General features: G+C 46.5%; 1 protein-coding gene across 2 annotated transcripts in view; it reads right to left on the reverse strand.

Moving 5' to 3' along the window:
* ST14 (suppression of tumorigenicity 14) overlaps positions 1–23,318 on the reverse strand; it is a 176,011-nt gene that overhangs the window by 94,027 nt on the left and 58,666 nt on the right. For both annotated transcript variants that reach the window (XM_033919388.1, XM_033919387.1), the window contains exons 4-7: positions 20,903–20,973; positions 14,974–15,128; positions 3,783–3,818; positions 2,769–3,009 (exon numbers count right to left, since the gene is read on the reverse strand). In XM_033919388.1, the coding sequence (XP_033775279.1) occupies positions 2,769–3,009; positions 3,783–3,818; positions 14,974–15,128; positions 20,903–20,973 (503 nt within the window). The remainder of the gene's footprint in view (positions 1–2,768; positions 3,010–3,782; positions 3,819–14,973; positions 15,129–20,902; positions 20,974–23,318) is intronic.

The following is a 23,318-nucleotide window of genomic DNA, read 5'->3' on the forward strand; positions in this document are numbered from 1 at the left end:
TCTTCCCTTTTGCCAAATTGCTAAAGCCTCTGCCGGTCTTGATCCTGCCCATCTCTGAAGTTACTTCCTGATTTTGAGGGGCGGGATCGAGACCGGCAGAGCCTATAGCGATTTAGCAAGAGGGAAAGCCCCCGTGATGTCTGGCAGAGTTTGCCGTCGTCACTCCCCCCCCTCCCCGGCGCACCCAAATTCAAATGCTCCCGGCAGGTCGGGAGAGGGCAGAGCAGGCTCGCACACCCGGCGGGGACAGGGTAGGAATGAGGCTCCCTGCAGGAGCAGGCCCAATGGCTGGAGTTCTCCGCTGAGTCCGGTAAGGAGTGGTTCCCTCAACAGGAAGCGTCGGGTCGAATTCAAATACTCCTGGCAGGTTGGGAGGGGGCGCTCCGCCCCACTGCCAAGCTCTGGAGCAAAGAAGCCACGGTCCGGCCCGGCCCGCTGAGAGGGAGAGCGGCGCTGGCACCGAGGAGGGAGGGGGGGGAGACACACACGAGGGCTCTGCCGCCGGCTCAGCTTGGCCGCTCCGTCTCTGCCGGGGCTAACAGTAGCAGCCCCCGAAGCTCCTCACCAGCCTGTCCCACCCCCTACAGAAGGGTTAGGGTTAAAGTGAAATTGTGGCCTGGGCAGCTGTAAAAGGCAGACATGTAACGAAGCACTCTTACGCTTCATTGGGGATCCAATCTAGGAAGGGAGGAAGAGAATTGGCTTGGGGGTAATAATGATAATGAGGTAAGGAAAGGGGGAGAGAAATAAGATGGAGAAAAAGGAAAAAGCAATGAAGTAGGGGAAAGGAAAGACCAGGATAAAGTGTCAGATAAGGAGAAATGAGGAAGGGATGAGAAATTAGATGGTGAGGCCGAAGGAAAAGGCAGAAATGGAACTAGGAGACAGCAATGGAAAAACTAGAAGGAGGGGGAAAAATTGAATAGGATAGTGGAAGGAAGACGGTCTGGTGTGAATATTAAAAGAATGCAGACAGGCAACAGGAAATGCATTTTTAGAAGGAGAAAAGAATTTAATCGCAGAAAGCGTGGTTGGAGAAAAAAGAATGGAAACTAAAAGTTGAACCCGGAAACAGAAATAAGAATGAAATAAAAAGATCAATTAAAGGGCTGCTGCTGGATAAGGTGAGCAGTGATGGGGTGGTGGAGGACACAGGGGAGGAAAAAGGAAGAGAGAAAGGGTGGTGGTGGACAGCCAAGGAAAAAAAAAATAAAGACAGAAATACAGAAAGCGGCTAAGGAGAGAGAAAAAGAAATAAAACCACACACTCACACACACATATTCTAGCACCCGTTAATGTAACGGGCTATAAGGCTGGAGATCGCTGGACTGGACAGGGGGAGCAGGGAAGAGGTTGTGCTGGACAGGGGTGAGGTAACAGGAAGGGAGGCCTACTGCTGGATAGGGGGAGCATGGAAGAGGTGCTGTTAGATGGGGGGGAGGAGATAACAGGAAGGGAGGCCTACTGCTGGATAGCGGAAGCAGGGAAGAGGTGCTGCTAGATGGGGGAGAGGTAAAAGGAAAGGAGAAGACCTACTGCTTGGCAGGGGGAGAATGAATGGGTGCTGCTGGACAGGGGGAGACTTAAAAAGAAGGGAGAAGGGCTCCTGCTGCACAGGGGGAACAGGGAAGGGGTGCTGCTGGACAGGGAGAGACTTAAAACGAAGGGAGAAGGGCTCCTGCTGGACAGGGGGAGCAGGCAAAGGGGTGGTAGTGGACAGCCGAGGAAAGAGAGAGAAAGAAAGTGGCCAGGGAGAGAAAAAGAAAGAAAGAAAGACAGACACACACATATTCTAGCACCCGTTAATGTAACGGGCTTAAAGACTAGTATATATATAGGATGCATATTTGTTGATATGGCAAGCTTACTTAAACCAATTATATATATATGCCAAAAACAGGGAAAAGTCTGTGAAAGAAAAAAAACATCTGAATTTTTCTTGCCTGTGCCCATCCCTGCTCTCTAAAGGGTCCCTTTAACAAAGCTGTGGTATTGATTCCTGGCACAGTAAATGCAACAAAGCCTGTTCAGTTTCTAAGGTCTTCGTAGCATTTACCACAGCGGGACTTGCTACCGCAGCTTTGTAAAAGGGGCCCTGCTTTAAGAGGATGTGCATTATGTTATAATTTATTTACATACTACGGTGTGAAGAAAGAACAAAACCATGGATAAATCCAAGCTTGCATCTCTTATGTAATAGGGCCAAGAAGTACGGGATGGACAGTTTTCATTAGCCAACTAGTGGTGCTAAGATTCTCTCTCTCTCAGAGAAGCCTCTCTCCAGCCACAGGGATCCAAGGATCCAAGTGTTGACTGGGAAAGCTACATCCAGGAAAGTAGATGTCAAAAGAGAATATCAATAGGGAAAATTTTCAAAGGTTGGAAATTGTTTATTGAAAGCTTCGATACTGCTGCTAATGACTGGGGGAGTCAATTCAGAGCAGTTTATATAAGCTTCTGTAATGGTGTTACAATACAGAGTTTGCCTTTCCTGGGATGGTTTCAATACAGACATTATTAAACCTTAATCAATATTTGTGCTTTTGTAAAGGTGTAACAATACAGAGTTAGCTTTTTCTGAGTTGGTTCGCAATATAGCCTTCTTAAACCATAATCAATCCTCTTTCTTATTTCCGCCTATAATATATAATCAAATCTACCTACTTTTACATACCTACTTGTACATACCTATATAAAATAATATCATATTATACCTTCTTATACACACATAAATATACACATATATTCATCCATATTAGTAACTTACTGCACCAATGCGTGGGGCTCAACAGGGCTCAGCGAGTTGTACACCTTTACAAAGTCCTTTGGGGGTTGCTTGCAGGTTTGTAGGGCAAAGGTCTTGAAGTTGAGGCTGATAACGTGGCCAACATCTGCTCGCAGAACCCACTGACAGTGGGCATTGTTGGGGTACTGGCTGTTGGGAAACCCTGGTGTAGAAAAGGTGGTCTTTACACCTGGACTGGCATGCAAAGAAAATTGGCAGCTGTCTGTTCAGGAGGAAAAAATATGACTTAGTTGCATTAAGGATGAGAGCTTTCCTACCCCCACCCCCACTATACTTAGGGGCATGTCACAGTTCATGCCCCGTCTCTCTATCCCATATTTAGTAAAAGGAACACAAGGGCCAGTGGTGATGAAGTTTATATTCATAGTAACTTTGAGTGGTTTTGCACCGTAAACTCAATTTGTTTACTTCTCAGATGATAACTATTTGAATCTAAACCCAGTCCCCTCAGCCTTCCAGTTGAAGAGGTGACTGAGCTCTTCATATCTTTGCCTACCCACAAGCCCTAGTGTTCAGAATGATACAGCACAGCAATACAGCACCTTAGCCATCCAATCTATTTCTAAAGGGATCAGTTGGAATCAGGGCTTGCACCTGGTGTCATAAGCCTTCATCCACAACTTCTGTTCCTTTCAAACTTAATTTAATCTTAACAGAAGCCATTGGCTAGGTGCAATGCACTAGGGCTCATTTCAGAACTAAGTGGCATCATTTCACAGGACTATCATCATCTCCCCCTTGGGAGCTGTAAACTCTGTCCCATTTCCAGAATCAGCCAATGTGTGTTGGGATTTGGGGGGGGGAGGGAGAAGACCTGTATCAGGAATCAGTCAGGGATGCTGTGCAAGGCACCATGCCACTACCACCGAGCCACCAGAACAGCCACGAAAAAAAAGTGGAACAGCATGGCAACCAGATGATCTTTAGTTAAGTACTGTAAGTTCAACTCCCTTCCCTCATAAAAAATAAGCTTACTGTCTTTGAAGTCTTTAGCCATTTTGGGGTCTGCCGCTGTGAAGATAAATGCAAACATCAATTTAACAATCAAACACCACCACAACATGAACATTATTGTGCTAGATAGTCAGAAATAAAATTTAAAACGGTTATTGCTCTGCCTTGGACAGTAATTTTTTTCAAAGAACAATTGACAGTTTTAATTTAGATTTAGTATTATAATGAAAAACACTTAACAAGTGTCAAAGTAACGATCATGGCAGTCCACACTTAACACTAGAGGGAGCTAGCGCTGCATCTCTGAGAACTGGGCAGGAATGTGGCAAATTTATTATTCACTGAATAGTGTTATCAGTTGCATGTGGTGCTTTACACGTACATAATAGACAGCCCTTTTATTTTAAAGATTAATATCTAAAACAGACAAGGGGTGTCATGTTAACACAGAAGGTTAAGTCACAACACCGAGGTCTCTTGAGAAACTATTTGAGGAAGTAATATATGGTTGAGGTAACACAGTTATGTTAAGAAACAATTAGGCTTCTATCTTTAAAGCCATCTTTAAAAAAGTGCAATTTCAAGCCTGATCTGCAGCTGGCAAGAGGAAGCAGATGTTCACAATGCCATTCCAGTACTTAGTGCAGTTCTGAAGTCTACATTTAGCGATGGAGAAGAAAAGGGATAAATATCTAGCGAGGTTTGGTACAAGGGATATATGGGGAAATGAGGGGTGCTGCAGACTAGATGTGCTTGGAAGAGAGTAAAAGCAATTGGAATTTATGCAATGCTGGAAAGGAAGCAAATGGACCAAAAAGCAATGTTACTTACCGTAACAGTTGTTATCCAGGGACAGCAGGCAGCTATTCTCACTAGTGGGTGATGTCATCAGACAGAGCCCGGTACGGACGTCTCACAAGCACGTGTTGCTTGTAGAAACTTAAAGTTTCCAGATGCCCGCACCGCGCATGCGCCGGTGCCTTCCCGCCCGGAGAGCCGGGCGTGTCTCCTCAGTTCAGGTAGCTAGCCTGAGAAGCCAACCCAGGGGAGGTGGGTGGGACGTGAGAATAGCTGCCTGCTGTCCCTGGATAACAACTGTTACGGTAAGTAACATTGCTTTATCCCAGGACAAGCAGGCAGGTATTCTCACTAGTGGGTGACCTCCAAGCTAACCTCAGTGGGATGGAGGGGGAGTTGGCGACTTAAGAGAATAAATTTTTCAACACTGTTTGGCCAAACTGTCCATCCCGTCTGGAGAAAGTATCCAGACAATAATGTGAGGTGAAAGTGTGAACCGAGGACCAGGTGGCAGCCTTACAAATCTCCTCGATTGGTGTTGATCTGAGGAATGCTACTGAGGCTGCCATTGCTCTGACCTTATGGGCTGTGACCTTACAAGGAAGTGATAATCCAGCCTGGGCATAGCAGAAAGAGATACAAGCCGCCATCCAATTAGAGATGGTGCGCTTTGATACGGGTCTTCCCAACTTATTAGGATCGAAGGAGACAAAAAGTTGGGGGGTGGTTCTGTGTGGCTTGGTACGATCCAGGTAGAAAGCCAAAGCACGTTTACAGTCTAGAGTGTGAAGGGCCGATTCTCCATGGTGAGAATGGGGCTTCGGGAAGAATACTGGAAGTACAATGGATTGGTTGAGATGAAATTCGGAGACCACTTTAGGCAGGAATTTCGGGTGAGTGCGGAGGACCACCTTGTCGTGATGGAATACTGTGAATGGTGGATCCGCCATCAATGCCTGGAGTTCGCTGACCCTGCGAGCAGACGTAAGGGCTACAAGAAAAAGCACTTTCCAGGTGAGGTACTTAAGAGGGGCCCTGTTGAGTGGTTCAAACGGGGGCTTCATGAGATGGGAAAGGACTACATTGAGATCCCAAACTACCGGTGGTGGTTTGAGAGGAGGGTTAACATGAAAGAGTCCTTTCATAAATCTGGCGACCACCGGGTGGGTCGAGAGGGGTTTCCCTTGTAGAGGCTGGTGGAAAGCCGCAATAGCGCTCAGGTGGACTCGTATGGATGTAGACTTGAGCCCAGATTGAGATAGGTGTAGGAGGTAGTCCAGCACGGAGGATAAGGAAGCTCGCTGAGGTTCCTTTGATTTAGCAACACACCATGAGGAGAATCTAGTCCATTTCTGGGAGTAGCATTGTCGAGTAGCGGGCTTCCTGGAAGCCTCCAAGACCTCCCTCACTCCTTGTGAGAATTGGTGAGGGGTTACGTTGAGAGGAACCAAGCTGTCAGGTGGAGAGACTGCAGGTTGGGATGAAGTAGTGATCCTTGATGTTGAGTAAGTAGTGAAGGAAACACTGGAAGTGGTACTGGTTCCCTGCTGCTGAGTTGAAGCAGAAGGGAGAACCAAGGTTGTCTGGGCCACCGAGGAGCTATTAGAATCATGGTGGCCTGTTCGAGTTTCAGCTTGACCAGAGTCTTCTGGATCAGCGGGAATGGTGGGAACGCATATAGAAATCGTTTCCCCCAGTCCAGTAGAAAAGCATCTGCCTCGAGGCGGTGAGGAGTGTAGATCCTGGAGCAAAACTGAGGCAGTTTCGAGTTGTGGGGAGCCGCAAAGAGGTCTATCTGAGGCGTCCCCCATTGTGTGAAGATTTGGTGAAGGGGGCTGGAATGGAGAGTCCATTCGTGAGGTTGTAGAAGACGACTTAGGTTGTCTGCTAAGACGTTGTTCTTCCCCTGAATGTAGACAGCTCTGAGGAGGGCGTTGTGGTGCACCGCCCAGTCCCAGACTCGTAGAGCTTCCTGGCAAAGGAGGGCCGAGCCCGTGCCTCCTTGCTTGTTGATGTAATACATGGCGGCCTGATTGTCTGTGCGAATGAGGATCACCATGTCGTGAAGTAGGTGTTGGAAAGCTTTGAGAGCATTGAAGATGGCTCTGAGCTCCAGTAGATTGATTTGATGTAGTCTGTCCGCACTGGTCCAGAATCCTTGGGTGCGGAGACCATCCAGGTGGGCCCCCCATGCATAGTTCGACGAATCTGTTGTGAGAACTTTCTGATGGGGGGGAGAGTGCAACAGCAAACCTCTGGATAGATTCGAAGAGGTCATCCACCAAAGTAGAGACTGCCGAAGAGCAGGTGTGACTATGATGCGTTCGGTTAGTGGATCGGACGTCTGATTCCACTGTGATGCCAGGGTCCACTGGGGGATTCTGAGATGGAGCCTGGCAAAGGGTGTCACATGTACTGTGGAGGCCATGTGGCCCAGGAGCACCATCAGTTGTCTCGCCGTTAGGGTTTGGCGAGTAGACACCGCCTGGCAGAGATGAAGAAGCGCCTCCATGCGTTGAAGAGGCAGGAATGCTCGGAGTTGAATGGTGTCCAGGACTGCCCCGATGAAGGGGAGGGACTGGGTGGGTTGTAGATGAGACTTGGAAAAGTTGATCTCGAAGCCCAAATTCTGGAGGAAGTAGATTGTGGTCAAGGCCGCCGAAGTGACCTCTGGGGCTGACGGGGCCTTGATGAGCCAGTCGTCGAGGTATGGGAACACCTGTAGACCCCTGTCCCGGAGTGCTGCGGCCACTACCACCAGGCACTTTGTGAAGACTCTGGGGGACGAAGAGAGGCCGAATGGTAGCACTCGGTACTGTAGATGCAGATTTCCCACCCGAAATCTGAGGAACTTTCGGGAGGCCGGGTGAATGGGGATGTGAGTGTAGGCCTCCTTGAGATCCAGGGAGCATAACCAGTCGTTCTGCTCGAGGAGGGGGTAGAGAGAAGCCAGAGTCAGCATACGGAACTTCTCTTTGACCAGAAATTTGTTGAGGGCCCGAAGGTCTAAAATGGGTCGCATTTTCTTCGGGACGAGGAAGTACCGGGAGTAAAATCCTCGGTTCAATTGGTCTGACGGGACCAGCTCGACGGCCCGAAGCTGAAGCAAGGTTTGGACTTCCTGAAGAAGAAGGGCGGTCTGTGTCGAGCTTGAAGGATACTCTCTTGGAGGATGGTCCGGGGGGGCCCGATGGAACTGGAGAGAGTATCCGTCTCTTATGATGGTGAGGACCCATAGGTCCGTGGTTATGGCCTCCCATCGGTGGTAAAAAAGATGGAGGCGGCCCCCTATGGGAGAGGCAGAGGGGTGCAGAACGGTGTCGGTTATGTTCCCAGGAAGGGAGTCAAAAGGGCTGGGTAGCCTTAGGTGCAGCCGGTGGCTGGGATTTTTGCTGAGACTTCTGGGGAGGTTGTCTCTTCGCAGGTTGCCTCGCAGCGGGCGTTTGTCTAGGCATGTAACGCCGCTGGTAAATCAGGGGTGGCCTGGAAGGTCGAGACTGTTGAGGTTTGGGTTTGGGCCGCAGGATGGATTGAAAAGATTTTTCGTGATCCGACAGCTTCTTGGTAACAGTTTCGATAGACTCATCGAACAGATCAGCTCCCGCACATGGTACGTTGGCGAGTCTATCCTGGAGGTTGGGGTCCATATCAATTGTACGGAGCCATGCCAGGCGGCGCATGGCTACCGCGCTTGCGGCAGCACGTGCCGAGAGTTCGAATGCATCGAAGGAGGATTGCATCAGCTGGAGGCGTAGTTGGGAGAGGGAGGCTACCACTTCCTCGAACTCGAATCGAGCTTGGGTGTCTATGAAAGGAGTAAACTTGCGGAGCACCGGCAAGAAGAACTCCAGATAGGAAGAGAAAAAGAAATTGTAGTTCAGCACCCGTGACGCCATCATGGAGTTTTGATAGAATTTTCTACCAAATTTGTCCATCGTTCTCCCCTCTCGGCCCGGCGGTACAGAGGCGTAGACCTGAGAGGGATGAGAGCGTTTAAGAGAGGACTCGACCAGTAGGGATTGGTGAGAGAGTTGAGGGCCCTCGAACCCTTTATGGTGCACGATGCGGTATCGAGCATCGAGTTTGCTGGGAATTGCCGGTATGGAGTACGGTGTTTCGAAACACTGCATGAAGGTCTGATCCAGCAATTTATGCAGAGGGAGCCGAAGCGACTCCGTTGGAGGGTTAGGTAAATGCATGGTGTCCAGATACTCTTTGGAGTATCGGGAGCCCGTGTCAAGAGTCACATCCAGATCATCCGCCATTTGTCGGAGGAATGATGAGAAAGATAATTGATCCGCCAGCGTCGGTTTGTGAGACGGGCTGGAGGAGGAAGAGGCCTCCGGGTCCATGGACATCGGGGAATGGCAAGGAGAATCGGGTACGGGTGTTTCCTCGTACTCCGTTCCCTCCGGAGGGGATACCTCTGATGAGGAGTATCCCATACGTTGCAGTTTTTTCTGCGGTGACACCTCCGAGTGGCGTGCGGAGTGCCACGATGAGTGTCTGGATCGATGTCCGTCTCGGTAGCGGGACGGGGATCGGGATCGTCTGTGCATCGCATGGTCTCCCGAGGCCCCCAAGTGATGGATAGGGCTGGAGGCGGTGGATCGCAACTGGGGTTGCGATGCGGATTCTTGCGATGCTACCCAAGTCTGGTAAGGAGTGCGGAAGAACTCTTCCTGACTATGCCCAGGGCTTTGATTATCGATCGAAGGTCTGGTCCCATGTTGGCGCGGAGGCGTAATGGGCTCTAATGGCGGCATATCGCTAGGCGAGGCTTGCCGCATGGGCATCGCCGCCCTCCCCCGTTCGTCCTCGTCGGTTTTCGAGGTCGAACGGCGTGGGGGAGGGGGAGGGGGCGGACCGCCCCTTTGGACCGGTACCGGGAGGTCACCCTGTATGGCAGCGATGAGCCCGGGTCCGATGGTCTGCATGAGCTCAACGAATTGAGCTTCCAGCATGGACCGCAGCGAAGCCGATAAGGAGGGATCCGCACCGAAAGGGGGTCCTCCTGCACGGTCATCGCGTTCCTTCGAGGTCAAGTGCTTATGCTTGGTAGCTTTAGGCACTTTGATGACCACTGGTGGTACTGTGGAAGGAAGAGGTACCTGAACCGAGGAGACCGGGGCAGGCACCGACGTCGAGCTCGTGGATGGTGTCGGGGTGAACGATGCCGGTTTCACCACACTCGATGCAGGAGGGGTCGATGCCGGTTTCGCACGAACCGGGGAGGTATCAGATGAAGTGGAAGCCGAAGGATCCTTAGCTGCGTCCATCTTGAACATCGACTCCCACAATAGGCAACGCCGTTTGAATGAGCGTGCCGTAAGGGTAGAGCAAGGCCTGCACGATTTCGGGATGTGGTCAGGACCAAGACACTGCAAACAGCGTCGGTGCGGGTCCGTGAGTGAAATCGCGCGTTGGCACTTGCTGCACTTTTTAAACCCGGTGATTGGCCGGGACATAGGCCGGAAAATCTCCGCCGCGAGGTCGAAGCCAGTAGGCCTGAGCCACGTGGCCGGCCCGTTCGACCCGCCGGAGGAAATAATCTTTTTTTTTTTTTTAAACTGAAAAAGAAATGTACTGTTAATTGTAATCAAAAGAAAGCGAAAAACGCGGACAAGGAAGGCAAATTTAACTGAATTCAGCTAGCGCATGATGAAGTTGAACTTCTCAGCTCCGCGGAAAGAAAAGAACTGAGGAGACACGCCCGGCTCTCCGGGCGGGAAGGCACCGGCGCATGCGCGGTGCGGGCATCTGGAAACTTTAAGTTTCTACAAGCAACACGTGCTTGTGAGACGTCCGTACCGGGCTCTGTCTGATGACATCACCCACTAGTGAGAATACCTGCCTGCTTGTCCTGGGATAACAGGCAGGTTTACATGATCACAAAAGCATTATAGGAAGATTAATAATGTAGCTGAGTTTTGAACAGACTGCATTGGAGAGAGGTGCATGAAAGAATCCACAGCAGAAGTAGAACGTTGTAAGAAGAGACTACTTCACTTACAGATGTTGATAAGATGAGGAAGGGAGAGCAGGAGAGTAGTACAGAGGTAGCGGGGTCCATTTCTTGGATGTTTCTAAAGGGGTTGATGATGGGGAGGAGGATGGTAAAGTGTGAAAGATACCAGGTGGTGGTTACAGAGGGAATGGGAAGTGGTGAATAATTCTGAGGGTGAGACAACAGAGCCTACCCAGAAATCAGACTTAATTTAATCTTAACAGAAGCCATTGGCTAGGTGTAATGCACTAGGGCTCATTTCAGAACTAAGTGGCAAAAGCCTAGAGAGACATAAGGATTAGATAGGTCATCAACACACAGAGTTCCCTACGGTTAGGGAAAGGGAAAAAAAACTCCCAGGAATCAAAGACAGTAAGGAAGGAGAAAGTGACTTATCAGGTCTATAGATAAACATCTACCTGAAGAAGTAGTGGGGCAAACAGTCAGATGGAGTGTGCCTCAAGAGTGAAAGGAATGGTACTGAGCAGTGAGGGGAGAAAGAAAGAGCCTCAGACCACTGGTCACTCAGCTTACAGTAACCATTCCTATCCCCTCATGAATGAGCAACTTTTTTTTTTTTTTTTGTTCAATATTTTTATTAAGCTTTATGAAAAGATACAGTCCAAAAATGCATTCAGATACATGTACGACACCGGGATCTCGAAACTAATAACACTTAGTGTAACACAGCAGTAACTACAATCAATTGTAATTGGGTTTGAAACCTTCTAAGAGATCCAAAGTACTTGGACTGTTTATAAGAAAGCAGAAAGAAAGAAAGAAGGAGAGAAAAGATAAAAGAAAGAGAAGGAGAGAAAGAGAAAGAGAGAAGGACAGGAGTGTCTATGAAACAGATCTAACATAGGAGTCTAAGAATTTCCAAGGTGAGTTGCATAGTGTCTTGTTCATGGATAGTCGAGCAATATTTTTCTTCTCATAAGCATATGATTCAAATTTATGATACATGCACAAAGATTTCCACCAAAAAGTATAATCCAATGATGAAGAGGATTTCCAATTCTTCAATATATGCATAAGGGCAGTCACAAACATAGTGTCAATAAGTTTAGGAGGACAATTTGAAAGAATAAAGCAGGGGTGCCGAGATCTGAGAATTATAATATCCAAAGAAAGTTCATCCGAACAGTTAGTAACATGCTTTATAGTGTCCCAAATGCGAGACCAGAAGGAGCGAACTGGAGTGCAGTGGAAGAGCATATGATCAAGGGTTCCGGCCTCCTTCATACAATTCCAGCATATAGAGTTTTGTTTAAGGTTGGCTTTCCACATTCGAAAAGGAGTCCATACCGCATTCCACATGACGAAGAACATTGACTGTGAAACTCTGGAAGATAAGAGAGGACGATTTGTCGAGGACCAAAAAAGATCCCAGTCAACATCAGTAAGAGGGGTTGTTAGTATGGATTCCCAGTGTTTCATGGAATGAGGAGAAAAGATAAAGGAGTTGTCCCTTAGTATGCTGTAAAATAAAGAGATTGCTTTGCCCTTCGATATAGCCAGTAAAGACCAATGGCGTATAGTGTGAATGGATAACTCAAAGTCAAATCGTAGGGACTGAGAGGATATTGCTTCAGTGAGGGAAAGCCATTGAGAAAATGTGGAAGGAGGTAATGAGTATGTAGAGCAGAGTGTGTTGAAAGGCACAATAGAGGTCTGAGTAGTTATTTGATGAGGAAACCATAGCCCAGCCTGCTGCCATCTTTTCCATGAAAGTGACTTTCCGTTGTGTTGGAGTTTGGGGTTGTTCCAAATAGACACAAATGGGCTATCTTTGATTGAAATTTCTGCTATCGCATCTAATAGATGAAGGGCATGCTGCGTCGCACTCAACAGAGAGTATCTTCTCAAATGTCTAGGGATTGGAATTGTTGCCATACAAGAGACATGTAGTGGTGTACATATAAATCGTTCCATCTCGAACCAAGCTGGAGGGTCCTGGGAACAGGGGTCCGTGATCCAATAAGCTCCATATTTGGCCAATGATGTAATATAGTAAAAGTAGAAATCTGGTAAATTTAAACCGCCATGAACTTTGGAGGCTTTCAATTTGGTAAGAGCAATTCGAGGCTTTTTCTTATTCCAAACAAATTCAGAAATTTTTTTATCCAGCCACTGAAAAAATGTTTTCTTACATAAAGATGGGAGCATTGAGAGGATATAGTTTATATGAGCAACTTTTATCACCTGAAAATCACAGGTGACAGGCCTCATGCTTGAAGATTGCTTACTTCCGACAACAACCATATTTTGTTAATAGCAATACAGCAGTGCTTTCAAGCAGCCTTCTCCAAGTGGCATAGCAAGGGAGGGAGGCGCCCGGGATCACCGGGTCATGTGCCCTCCCACTCAAGCCCCCCCCCCACCCCACCCTCCACATACCTCTTGAAATGCTTGCTGGTACAAGCAGCATCTTCCACCTCCTCGTGCCAGCCTCGGCTCCCTTCTGACGTCATGTCCTGGTCCCGTGACCAGGAAGTGATGTCAGAAGGGAGCCGAGACTGCCACAAGGAGGTGGAAGATCTGGTGGCACCAGTGAACATTTGAAGAGGTATGCAAGGGTGGGAGGTGGAGAGGAGGAGAGGTGCTGACACCGCTGCTGTCTGTCCCTCCCCCCCCCCCTTTTACACCATTGCATTCTCCACAAATGGTGGTGTGCAGGAGAGACCTTTAAATCATCACGGGCACAAAATGGATATGCTCTTTCGAAGGACCCTTTTAGGGTCAACTAGGTTATAAGATCAAATTTAAAAAAGAGGCACCGGAGATGTCAGAACCAACCTGCAGTCACAAATACTTTATTGATAGTTTGACATGCAGCTCCTGATTGGTAAGGCCTGACTTTAGTACAGGAAGAGGCGGTTGGAGCATACAACTCCTGATTGGTAAGGCCTGACTTTAGTACAGGAAGAGGCGGTTGGAGCATACAGCGAGTGATTTCCTTCACTCGCCGGCGCTCTGGCTGCCCTCTCCTGCCTCTTCATCTGCCCTTTCATGTCTCCCCTGCCTAAAAACTGTATTTGCGGTTTTTCAAAATTTGCGGGGGTTCCTGGAACGGAACTCCCGCAAATTTCGTGGGAGTACTGTACAATGATGAATCCTTAAAATGTTTAGTATTTTAAAGATGGGACTATATGTATTTAGCATTTTAAGGATTCATCATTGTACTTTGGTACAAACCATCAATAAAGTATTTGTGACTGCAGGTTGGTTCTGACATCTTTTTGTTTGCTCTGTTTTGCCTCGAGGCTTGGCACCTTCTTTTCTTTTTCAACTAGCTCAAAGCATTTTTGTTGAAACATGTTTCTTATTTACATTGGGTTAGCTAAGTTTATCTTTCAATATCTAGTTTCATATGGCTGAAACTGGCAAGATTTTCTAACCATTCTGCAATTTGGGCAACATTTTGAATTCCACTGAAAGCTGGTTCTTAGTCAATACTGGAATGAGCCAGGAAAGCATTTAAATGAGAATAGCAACATATTTTAAAGTAATGTTTATGGCTCTCGGTATTTTTCTTGACCAGAATTTGGATGCAGCAACCTGCAATTTGTTTAAATTTTTGGCATTTCTTGCCCAAATTATTTTCAACACAAGCTTAGAATAGGATCCAGAAAAGCCAAGAGAAGCCCAGCCTTACCCTGCTCTCCAGCATAAGCCTCCACCATGTATGCGTAAGCTATAAAAACTCCACTCAGGCTCAAGTCCCTTTGGTGTCCTGACGCAGCCGCGAGGCAAAACACTGGCCATCATTGGCCTGGGCTGAGCGTTTGCTCACCACACACCATAAGATAAATCGTTAAAGGAAAGAAATCTTAAGAAAGCTGTTATTTAAATTGTCACGGAGGTTTTTATGCCTATGAAGTTACTTGGCCCTCTCTAGTTAGAGAGGGTTTCCTCCCTGACGAGGTTCTGAGGCTTTTCCTCCATTTCTTGTCCTGTATTATTTCTGCACAGCCTTTGGTGTCTTTGGATCCAGAAAAGCCATCCAAGGGAGAGCATTTATAACGGGTAGGCGTGCGGTTCAGAAGTATGCTGTGATAAGTTTAAGGCTGTGTGCTGTTTTAGGGTCTTTAATCTGTAATTTTTCAAATTGTATTCGTATTTATTATAAATTTCATGACTTTTTATTCTTTAAATTTTTTTAGGCTTGCGTTTTGATTAAAATTCATAATCGCAATTAAAGATATATTTTTTTTTGTTACAAGGAGCTGCAGTGGTGGTGGTGGAACCTACCTTTAATCATGCAATTAACATTTTAATTGAAAAGCAGCCTAATGGGGGGATCCACAATGATAACCAAATTCAACATTAGTTTCATCCCACCTCAGAACCTCAACAATTTAGCAAATGAGAGAACAAAAGATTGTGGATCAGATGACAACTTACGGTATGCTACATATGAATCAATTTGCAGAAGATGAGTCCCTCTCCCTAGCAGGTTCACAATGGGCATTGGTTGGTTCATAGCTTTTTCCATAGCTTCTTCCTTATATTTGGGAACACTGAACTCTGCCCAGTAAAAGGCAAGGACACTACCCTCACTGCAGGAAGAAGAGAGGAGTGTTAGCATCAAAGAACAGCAGTGCGATAAGAAAAAAAAACAAGTCAATTGCATGAAGACCCTGGAAATTACTTGCTGTGTTTTCTTGCAGCCTTTGTAGATAAACAGAAGTTTAGAGGATAGGAAATTTCAGATAGTCACATGAAAGAGAGGTAGAGGATGAAAAAAGGATGCAGCTTAGAAATTTAGAGATCGAGAAGGGAAGAATGTGGTTTGGGCAAGAGGAGGAAATATCAGAATGGGAAAAGAAGGGAGATTTGAGGATTTTGAGGGATGCAAAGGGGGAGAGATCCGGCCACTCTCAGTCCCCAACTTATTTTTCCCTCTTTCCATCCTGATCCTTTTTCTCTCTTCTCTCATTTTTCTGTGACCACACATATCCCCCTCCCTATTTCATACACCGCCATGTAAATCCCATCCTCTCAACTCCATCACATCTCACCCCACCACATTCCCCATCTCCCAGCCCCTCTTTCACATAAACCCACCTATCCCAATTGCCTTCCCCAACATCCTCTTTCTGTTCCCCCTAGCCACTCAATTTCCATCTCAAATCCCTCCTTTTAAATAGCAGAACATTTTTTTTTTTCACTCAACACACAATTAAGCTCTGGAACTTGTTGCCCGAGGATGAGGTAAAAGCAGTTAATGTAGCCGAGTTAAAAAAAAAAAAGGAGTTGGTCAAATTCCTAGACAAAGTCCCCAAGATTCAATAGCATTGAATCTTGCTCTTTTTGTGGGATTCTGCTAGATACTTGTGATCTGGCTTGGCCACTCTTAGAATACAGGGTAATGGGCTAGATGGGCCTTTGATCTGACCTAGTATGGCAAATCTTCTGTTCTTATGTAATCCTCTTCCTGGTCTCACCTCACTATAAGCATATAAGCACATAAGCACTGCCTCTGCTGAGTCAGACCATAGGTCCATCACGCCCAGCAGTCCGCTCCCGCGGTGGCCCCCCAGGTCAATAACCTGTAGTGAGCTATTTCTCTACTACTCTATTAATTTACAGCCTTCTGTACTGTATAGTAACCCTCTAATTGTACCCATAGATCCCCTTTTCCTTCATGAACTCGTCCAATCCCCTTTTGAACCCCAAAGTCATACTCTGCTCTACCACCTCCTCTGGAAGTGTTTTCCAGGCGTTCACCACCCTCTGCGTGAAGAACTTCCTAGCATTTGTTCTGAACCTATCTCCCTTCAATTTTTTTGAGTGCCCTCTAGTTTTTGCTGCCCCTGCTAGTCTGAAGAATCTGTCCCTCTCTACCTTCACTATACCCTTCATGATCTTATGAGTTTCTATCATATCCCCTCTAAGTCTCCGCTTTTCCAGGGAGAAGAGCCCCAGCTTCTCCAGCCTCTCAGCATACGAGAGATTTTCCATGCCCTTTATCATTTTTGTCGTTCTCCTCTGGACCCTCTCGAGAATCGCCATATCCTTCTTAAGGTACGGTGACCAGTACTGAACGCAGTACTCCAGATGCGGTCGCACCATCGCCCTATACAGCGGGAGGATAACTTCCTTGGTTCTGGTAGTGATACCTTTTTTGATAATGCCCAACATTCTGTTTGCCTTTTTTGAGGCCACAGCGCACTGTGCCGCTGGCTTCATTGTTCTATCTACCAAAACCCCCAAGTCCTTTTCTAGGTTGCCTTCCCCCAGTACCATCCCCCCCATTGTGTAGTTGTACATCGGGTTCCCTTTCCCTATGTGCATAACTTTACATTTTTCTACATTGAAGCTCATCTGCCATTTATTTGTCCACTCACTCAGTCTGTTTAGGTCCATTTGAAGTTCTTTACATTCCTCTACAGATCTAACCTTACTGGAGAGTTTCGTGTCATCTGCAAATTTAACAACTTCGCACTTTGTCCCTGTTTCCAGGTCATTAATAAATATATTGAATAGCAGTAGTCCCAGCACCGACCCCTGTGGGACCCCACTCGTGACCCCTTTCCAGTCAGAATAGTGTCCCTTTACTCCTACCCTCTGCTTCCTGTTCGCCAGCCAGTTTCCGATCCATCTGTGTATGTCTCCTTCCACCCCGTGGTTCCACAGTTTCCTTAGTAGGCGCTTGTGAGGTACTTTGTCAAAGGTTTTCTGGAAGTCCAGGTAAACTATGTCTATGGGGTCGCCTTTGTCCAAATGTCCGCTTATCCCTTCGAAGAAGTGCAGCAGGTTCGTTTGGCAAGATCTTCCAGTACAGAAACCATGCTGGCTTGTTCTCATCAGCTTATTTCTTTCTATATGCTCATTGATACTGTCCTTGATTATCGCTTCAGCCATCTTCCCCGGAACTGAGGTTAAGCTGACCGGTCTGTAATTCCCCGGGTCGCCTCTGGATCCCTTCTTGAAGATAGGTGTAACATTTGCTATCCTCCAGTCCTCTGGTATTACCCCCGTTTTTAAGGATAGGTTGCAAATCTGCTGCAGTAACTCCGCTATTTCGTCTCTAAGTTCTTTTAGTATTCTTGGGTGGATTCCGTCCGGGCCCGGAGATTTGTCAGTTTTTAGCTTGTCTATCTGTTTGAGTACGTCTTCGAGGCTTACCTCCATGCACGATAGTTTATCCTCTTGGTCCCCCTTAAAGAATTTTTCCGGTTCTGGTACATTGAATGTGTCCTCCTTTGTGAAGACCAACGAGAAGAACATGTTTAATCTGTCCGCTACTTCTAATTGTGAAGTTAGATGAAGAGAGTAGTTAACATTGCACTGCAGGCTCTTTCTTCTCTGGTGCTCTGGTCTCAACTGCATAGCTATACAATGACCCTGATGGTTCAAATCAGTAGTTAGGCTTAATACTACTACTACTTATTTCTATAGTGCTGCCAGATGCACACAGCACTGTACCTTAAATTAACTATGTAAGAGGTTTGGGGTAGCTGAAGAAGCCTTTGTCCTTTGCCCATCTTGATGGATTAGATTGTAGCTCATTCAAGCAGGGACTGTCTCATTCGTGACTCTGTACAGTGCTGTGTACATCTGGTAGCGCTCAAGAAATAAGTAGTCGTCATCCCTCTCACTGTAATTGGTGAGTTGGATGGGAACAAGAGTGCACCACTGTAGATAGTCCTTCAAGACAGAATTCATCTGGACCTACCCCTCCGTCTCCCATGCAGAGATCAGTGATTTGATGGGGGGGGGAGGGGAAGCTCTGCATGGCATCGCAAGAGGCCTGGACTCTGATGAGAACATGTTTTATCTATGTAAATCAGACATCTCAAAACTCACTGTGGCCAAGAGTAAAAGTATATGCATTGTTCCCCAAGACAGTATTTTCATTGTATCCTCTGGTCAAAAAAAAGAGACATACATAGCCTGCATTTTCTAAATCAAAATCAGTGTACTTTAATTAGTGCAAACATAAAAAAAAAAAAAGAAAGCCACCACACTGTTTGGTCAAACTAACTATATGGACATGCTATAGGGAGAGAGTGTGGCACAGTGGTTAATGCAACAGCCTCAGCACCCTGGAGTTGTGGGTTCAAACCCACGCTGCTCCTTGTGACCCTAGGCAAGTCACTTAATCCCCCCCCCCCCAATTGCCCCAGGTACATTAGATAGATTTTGAGCCTGCTGGGACAGACAGGGAAAAATGCTCGAGTACCTGAATAAACTCATGTAAACTGTCCTGAGCTCTCCTGGGAGAACAGTATAGAAAATTGAATAAATAAAAAAATAAAAATATACATGCACCTCAGTTCTTAATTCTATCGCAGAGGAGATCAAAGAAAGAAATCTAACACACTTCTGCTAGCTAGCTATTTATTTATTTTAACAAGGTTCTATTCTGGCACCAGAGTCCAGGAGTAGACTACAGATATAAACAAGTCTTGTGGAAATCCTTCAGATATACTTTTTTACGGAAAGGGTGGTAGATGCGCGGAACAGTCACCCGGAAGAGGTGGTGGAAACAGAGACTGTGTCTGAATTCAAGAGGGCCTGGAATAGGCATGTGGGATCTCTCAGAGAGAGAAAGAGATAATGGTTACTGCGGATGGGTAGACTAGATGGGCCATTTGGCCTTTATCTGCCATCATGTTTCTATATGTAGCAATGACTTTCACCTGGGGGACTGAGACTTGATTCTGTGGATATTTCCCCGGTTGGTGCATGCTATTCCATCCCCACTTTTGGGACTGTGGTGGTTTTTCGTGGGGTTTTGGTTGCCTGTTTCTTTTGAGGACTGTGAGTAAGCCTGAGCACCAAAAGAAGGTCAGAAGAAAGAGACAGGCAGGCTGAAGCCAGTCAATATCTTCACAACTTCAAGTTAGATGCAACTTCACATAAAAATCTGGAAGGGAATCTGCTAATGAAATGGGCAATGTTATGTTGGATGGCTTTATACCCTACAGAAGCACATGGGATGGTGGGATTACTTCTAAAGGGGAGACAAGAAGCAAGAGAAACAGAAAAGATGGAAATAGGAAGAAGGTGTATGCTCAGGCAAGACTAGGAAGTCTAGTCTTCCCTTTTGTCTTATTTCTCCCAAACTCTGCTTATTTTTATGATACACTCATCATCAACATATGAGAATATAAATAACTACATTATTTTGACTAAATGGTCATATACAATTTGCAGTGACATAACTTAATTTCTTACATGAAAATAAAAAAAAGTTCCAAACAACCAAATTGTACCACATAAAGAATTTTTCTTGGGCATTAGAAAGAGGATAGCATATCAATAGTATGGATTTTGCCTTATAATAAAGATTATATTATCTTAAACTGCAAAGTTTTAGTCTTGTTCCAGACTACAGGCAGCATTATATGGAGTGAAGGAGCAGCCTAATGATTAGATTAGCAGGCTGAAAACTAGGGAAGCCTGGGTCAAATCCCACTGTACCTCCTTGTGTTCTTAGGTAAGTCAATTGACCCTCAAATGCCCCAGGTATAAACTTATATCGTGAGCCTTCTGGGGACAGGAAATATCTACTGTATTTGAATATGACTTGCTTTGAGCTACCATTGAAAAAGTGAGAACCAAATCTACATAAATGATATCTTCCAAAGATTATTATTCAAGAAGTTGTTTTTATTATTATTATAAATTACAAGTACATAGATTGATGTGTTATCCTTCTTCTAATGCCTAAGTAAGTTCCCTTTATGTGGTGTAGTTAAATGTTTATGCAGTGGTTAAGGATCTTTGTTAGCTGTAAAAAAAAAAAAAACCTCACAACATATATATAAACTATCAGCCCATTATTTTCAAACTGGAGATTTCAGTAAAGACACTCCGCACTTAACGACTAAGTTCCATTCCTCCAACTAGGTCATTATGCAACTTGGTCGATAAGTGAGGAACCGCCACTTACCGATACTCATATCCCCCCTGCACATACAGCATCTCTTTCCCTCCCTTCCCAGCCTGTGCAGCATTTCTTCCCCTCCATTTCCAGGGCTCCCACAGGAGTGTACCTTGTTTTCTCCATTCAGCTGCACTATTCTCTGTCTCTTCAAAGGCCACTGGCAGCTTTCCTTACATGCTGCTGGCGGCTGACTCGGAAGCCTTCCCTCTGATGTAAAATGCATCAGAAGCTTCCCTACATGCTGCTGGCAGCCTTTGAAGAGACAGAGAGCAGTGCAGCTGAACAGAGAAAAAAATAGTACACTCCAACAGGAGACCAAGAAAAATTAATTCCATCCCCTGGTAGGAGAGCTGGTCATAAGTCCGTGCAGTCATTATACGGGTAGGTCATTAAGTGAGGATGATCTGTATTTAAAATAAGCAATGTTCTAGTTACCTGAAGGCAGTAATCTCACAGTCCTTGAAGTAAGGTCCAAGATCTGAGTTGCCCAAATACATGGTCCTAAGCTAAACAAAAAAAAAAAAGGGAGACATGTTGCACATGAAGAACAAAAGAAAAAATTGCAACATCCTATAAAAAAAGAAGAATATGTTCGCACAGCACTTTATTACCTGTAAAGATCGTATCATAGAAAGAGGCAGTCCCACATACATGATACTACAATAATCAATTCCACTCAAAATCAGACTCTAGAGAACCCTTCAGAAATCAGCTTGTGAACGCATCAGCGTCAGTTTACTCAAAAAACAAGTTCTTAACAACTGAACTCACCAGTCTCTGAAAGGATACTGCAGAGTCACTCCCAAATATTGTGTATAAGGCAATACAATCAATGTCCCCTGTGACAATTTTACTTTAGCTGGGAATGAAGCAAATGAATCCAATAACCTATTCAACAACTTTGTTTTCTCAATATTCAATGTCAAATGCTTTAATTTAAAGTATTGTATTTTATAAAGAATTAAAAGTTTATGCATGGTTTTAAAAGGACCATTCTGAATGGTCTTCATTTGAAAGTAGCAGGCTATAAAATCCTGGATTGAAATTAAATTAATGCCCACAAAAAGCACAGTTACTTACCGTAACAGGTGTTATCCAGGGACAGCAGGCATATATTCTCACATGTGGGTGACGTCATCTACGGAGCCCCGATGCGGAAGCATTTTCAAGCAAACTTGATTGAAGATTTAAGTTTGCTCTGCTGCTCCACGCATGTTTGCCTTCCTGCTCCACTAGGGGGTGCATCCCCTCGTGGTCTCCAGTTCACTTAACTAGCAAAGAAGCCAACCTCGGGGAGGTGGGCGGGTTGTGAGAATATATGCCTGCTGTCCCTGGATAACACCTGTTACGGTAAGTAACTGTGCTTTATCCCAGGACAAGCAGGCATGATATTCTCACATGTGGGTGACCTCCAAGCTAACTGAAAAGGGATGGAGGGAAGTTGGCAATTTAAGCAAATAGATTTCGCAATACCGATTGGCCGAACCGGCCATCGCTTCTGGACAGTGAGTCCAGACAGTAGTGGGAGGTGAAAGTATGAACCGAAGACCACGTGGCAGCCTTGCAGATTTCCTCAATAGGTGTGGACCTGAGGAACGCTACGGAGGTTGCCATCGCTTGGACCTTGTGTCCCTTTACTGGACCATGCAGCGCGAGACCAGCCTGAGCGTAGCAAAAGGTGATGCAATCGGCCAACCAGTTGGACAAGGTGCGCTTGGAAACTGGGTGGCCTAACCGGTTTGGGTCGAAGGACAAAAACAATTGTGGGACTTTCCGGTGTGGTTGAGTGCGTTGGAGGTAAAAGGCCAACGCTCTCTTGCAGTCAAGAGTGTGAAGCGCCACCTCTCCGGGGTGAGAGTGGGGCTTGGGAAAAAACACGGGCAAGACGATGGACTGATTGAGGTGGAAATCAGACACTACTTTAGGCAAGAACTTTGGATGTGTGCGGAGTACCACCTTGTCATGGTGGAAAACAGTGAAGGGTGGGTCCGCTACCAGAGCCTGTAGCTCACTAACTCGCCAGGGGGAAGTGAGTGCAAGCAGGAAAATCACCTTCCACGTGAGGAATTTAGGATGGCATTTGTCTAGGGGCTCAAATGGAGGTTTCATTAGCTGAGCCAGAACCACGTTAAGGTCCCAAACCTCCGGAGGGGGTTTGAGAGGAGGGTGGACATTCAGAAGACCCTTCATGAAGCAAGAGACTAAGGGGTGGAGCGAGAGGGCTTTTCCTTCCAGGGGCTGATGAAAGGCCGCAATCGCACTGAGATGTACTCGAATGGAGTTGGTCTTTAGGCCGGAGTGAGATAATTGAAGTAAATAGTCAAGGACCAGAGGGACGGGGACCGACACCGGGTCCTGGCTGTGAGAGGAGCACCAGGCTGAGATTGGGATGTAACAGCGAACCCTGACTCTGTGATAGTAGAGAGGGAAACCGAGGCAGAGGCAGTGGATCTCTGACACTGAGTTGAAGTAGAAGGGAAAACCAAGGCTGGCGTGGCCAGCGAGGGGCAATCAGGATCAGGGTGGCTTTCACCGTTTTCAGGTGGACCAGCATCCGCAGGATCAGAGGAAACGGTGGAAACGCGTACAGAAACCTTACCTCCCAGTCGAGGAGGAAGGCGTCGGCCTCGAGTCGGTCCGGGGAGTGTATCCGGGAGCAGAAGAGGGGCAGTTTGTGATTGTGGGGGGATGCGAACAGATCTATTTGAGGCGTCCCCCACTTTTCGAACACCTGTCGTAGGGTCTGAGAGTGCAGCGACCACTCGTGTGGCTGGAGGAGGCGGCTGAGTCTGTCCGCCAGACAGTTTTGTTCTCCTTGTATGTACACCGCTCGAAGGAAGGTGTTGTTGGA

The sequence above is a fragment of the Geotrypetes seraphini genome, chromosome 13, assembly GCF_902459505.1.
Source record: "Geotrypetes seraphini chromosome 13, aGeoSer1.1, whole genome shotgun sequence".
Classification (NCBI taxonomy): domain Eukaryota; kingdom Metazoa; phylum Chordata; class Amphibia; order Gymnophiona; family Dermophiidae; genus Geotrypetes; species Geotrypetes seraphini.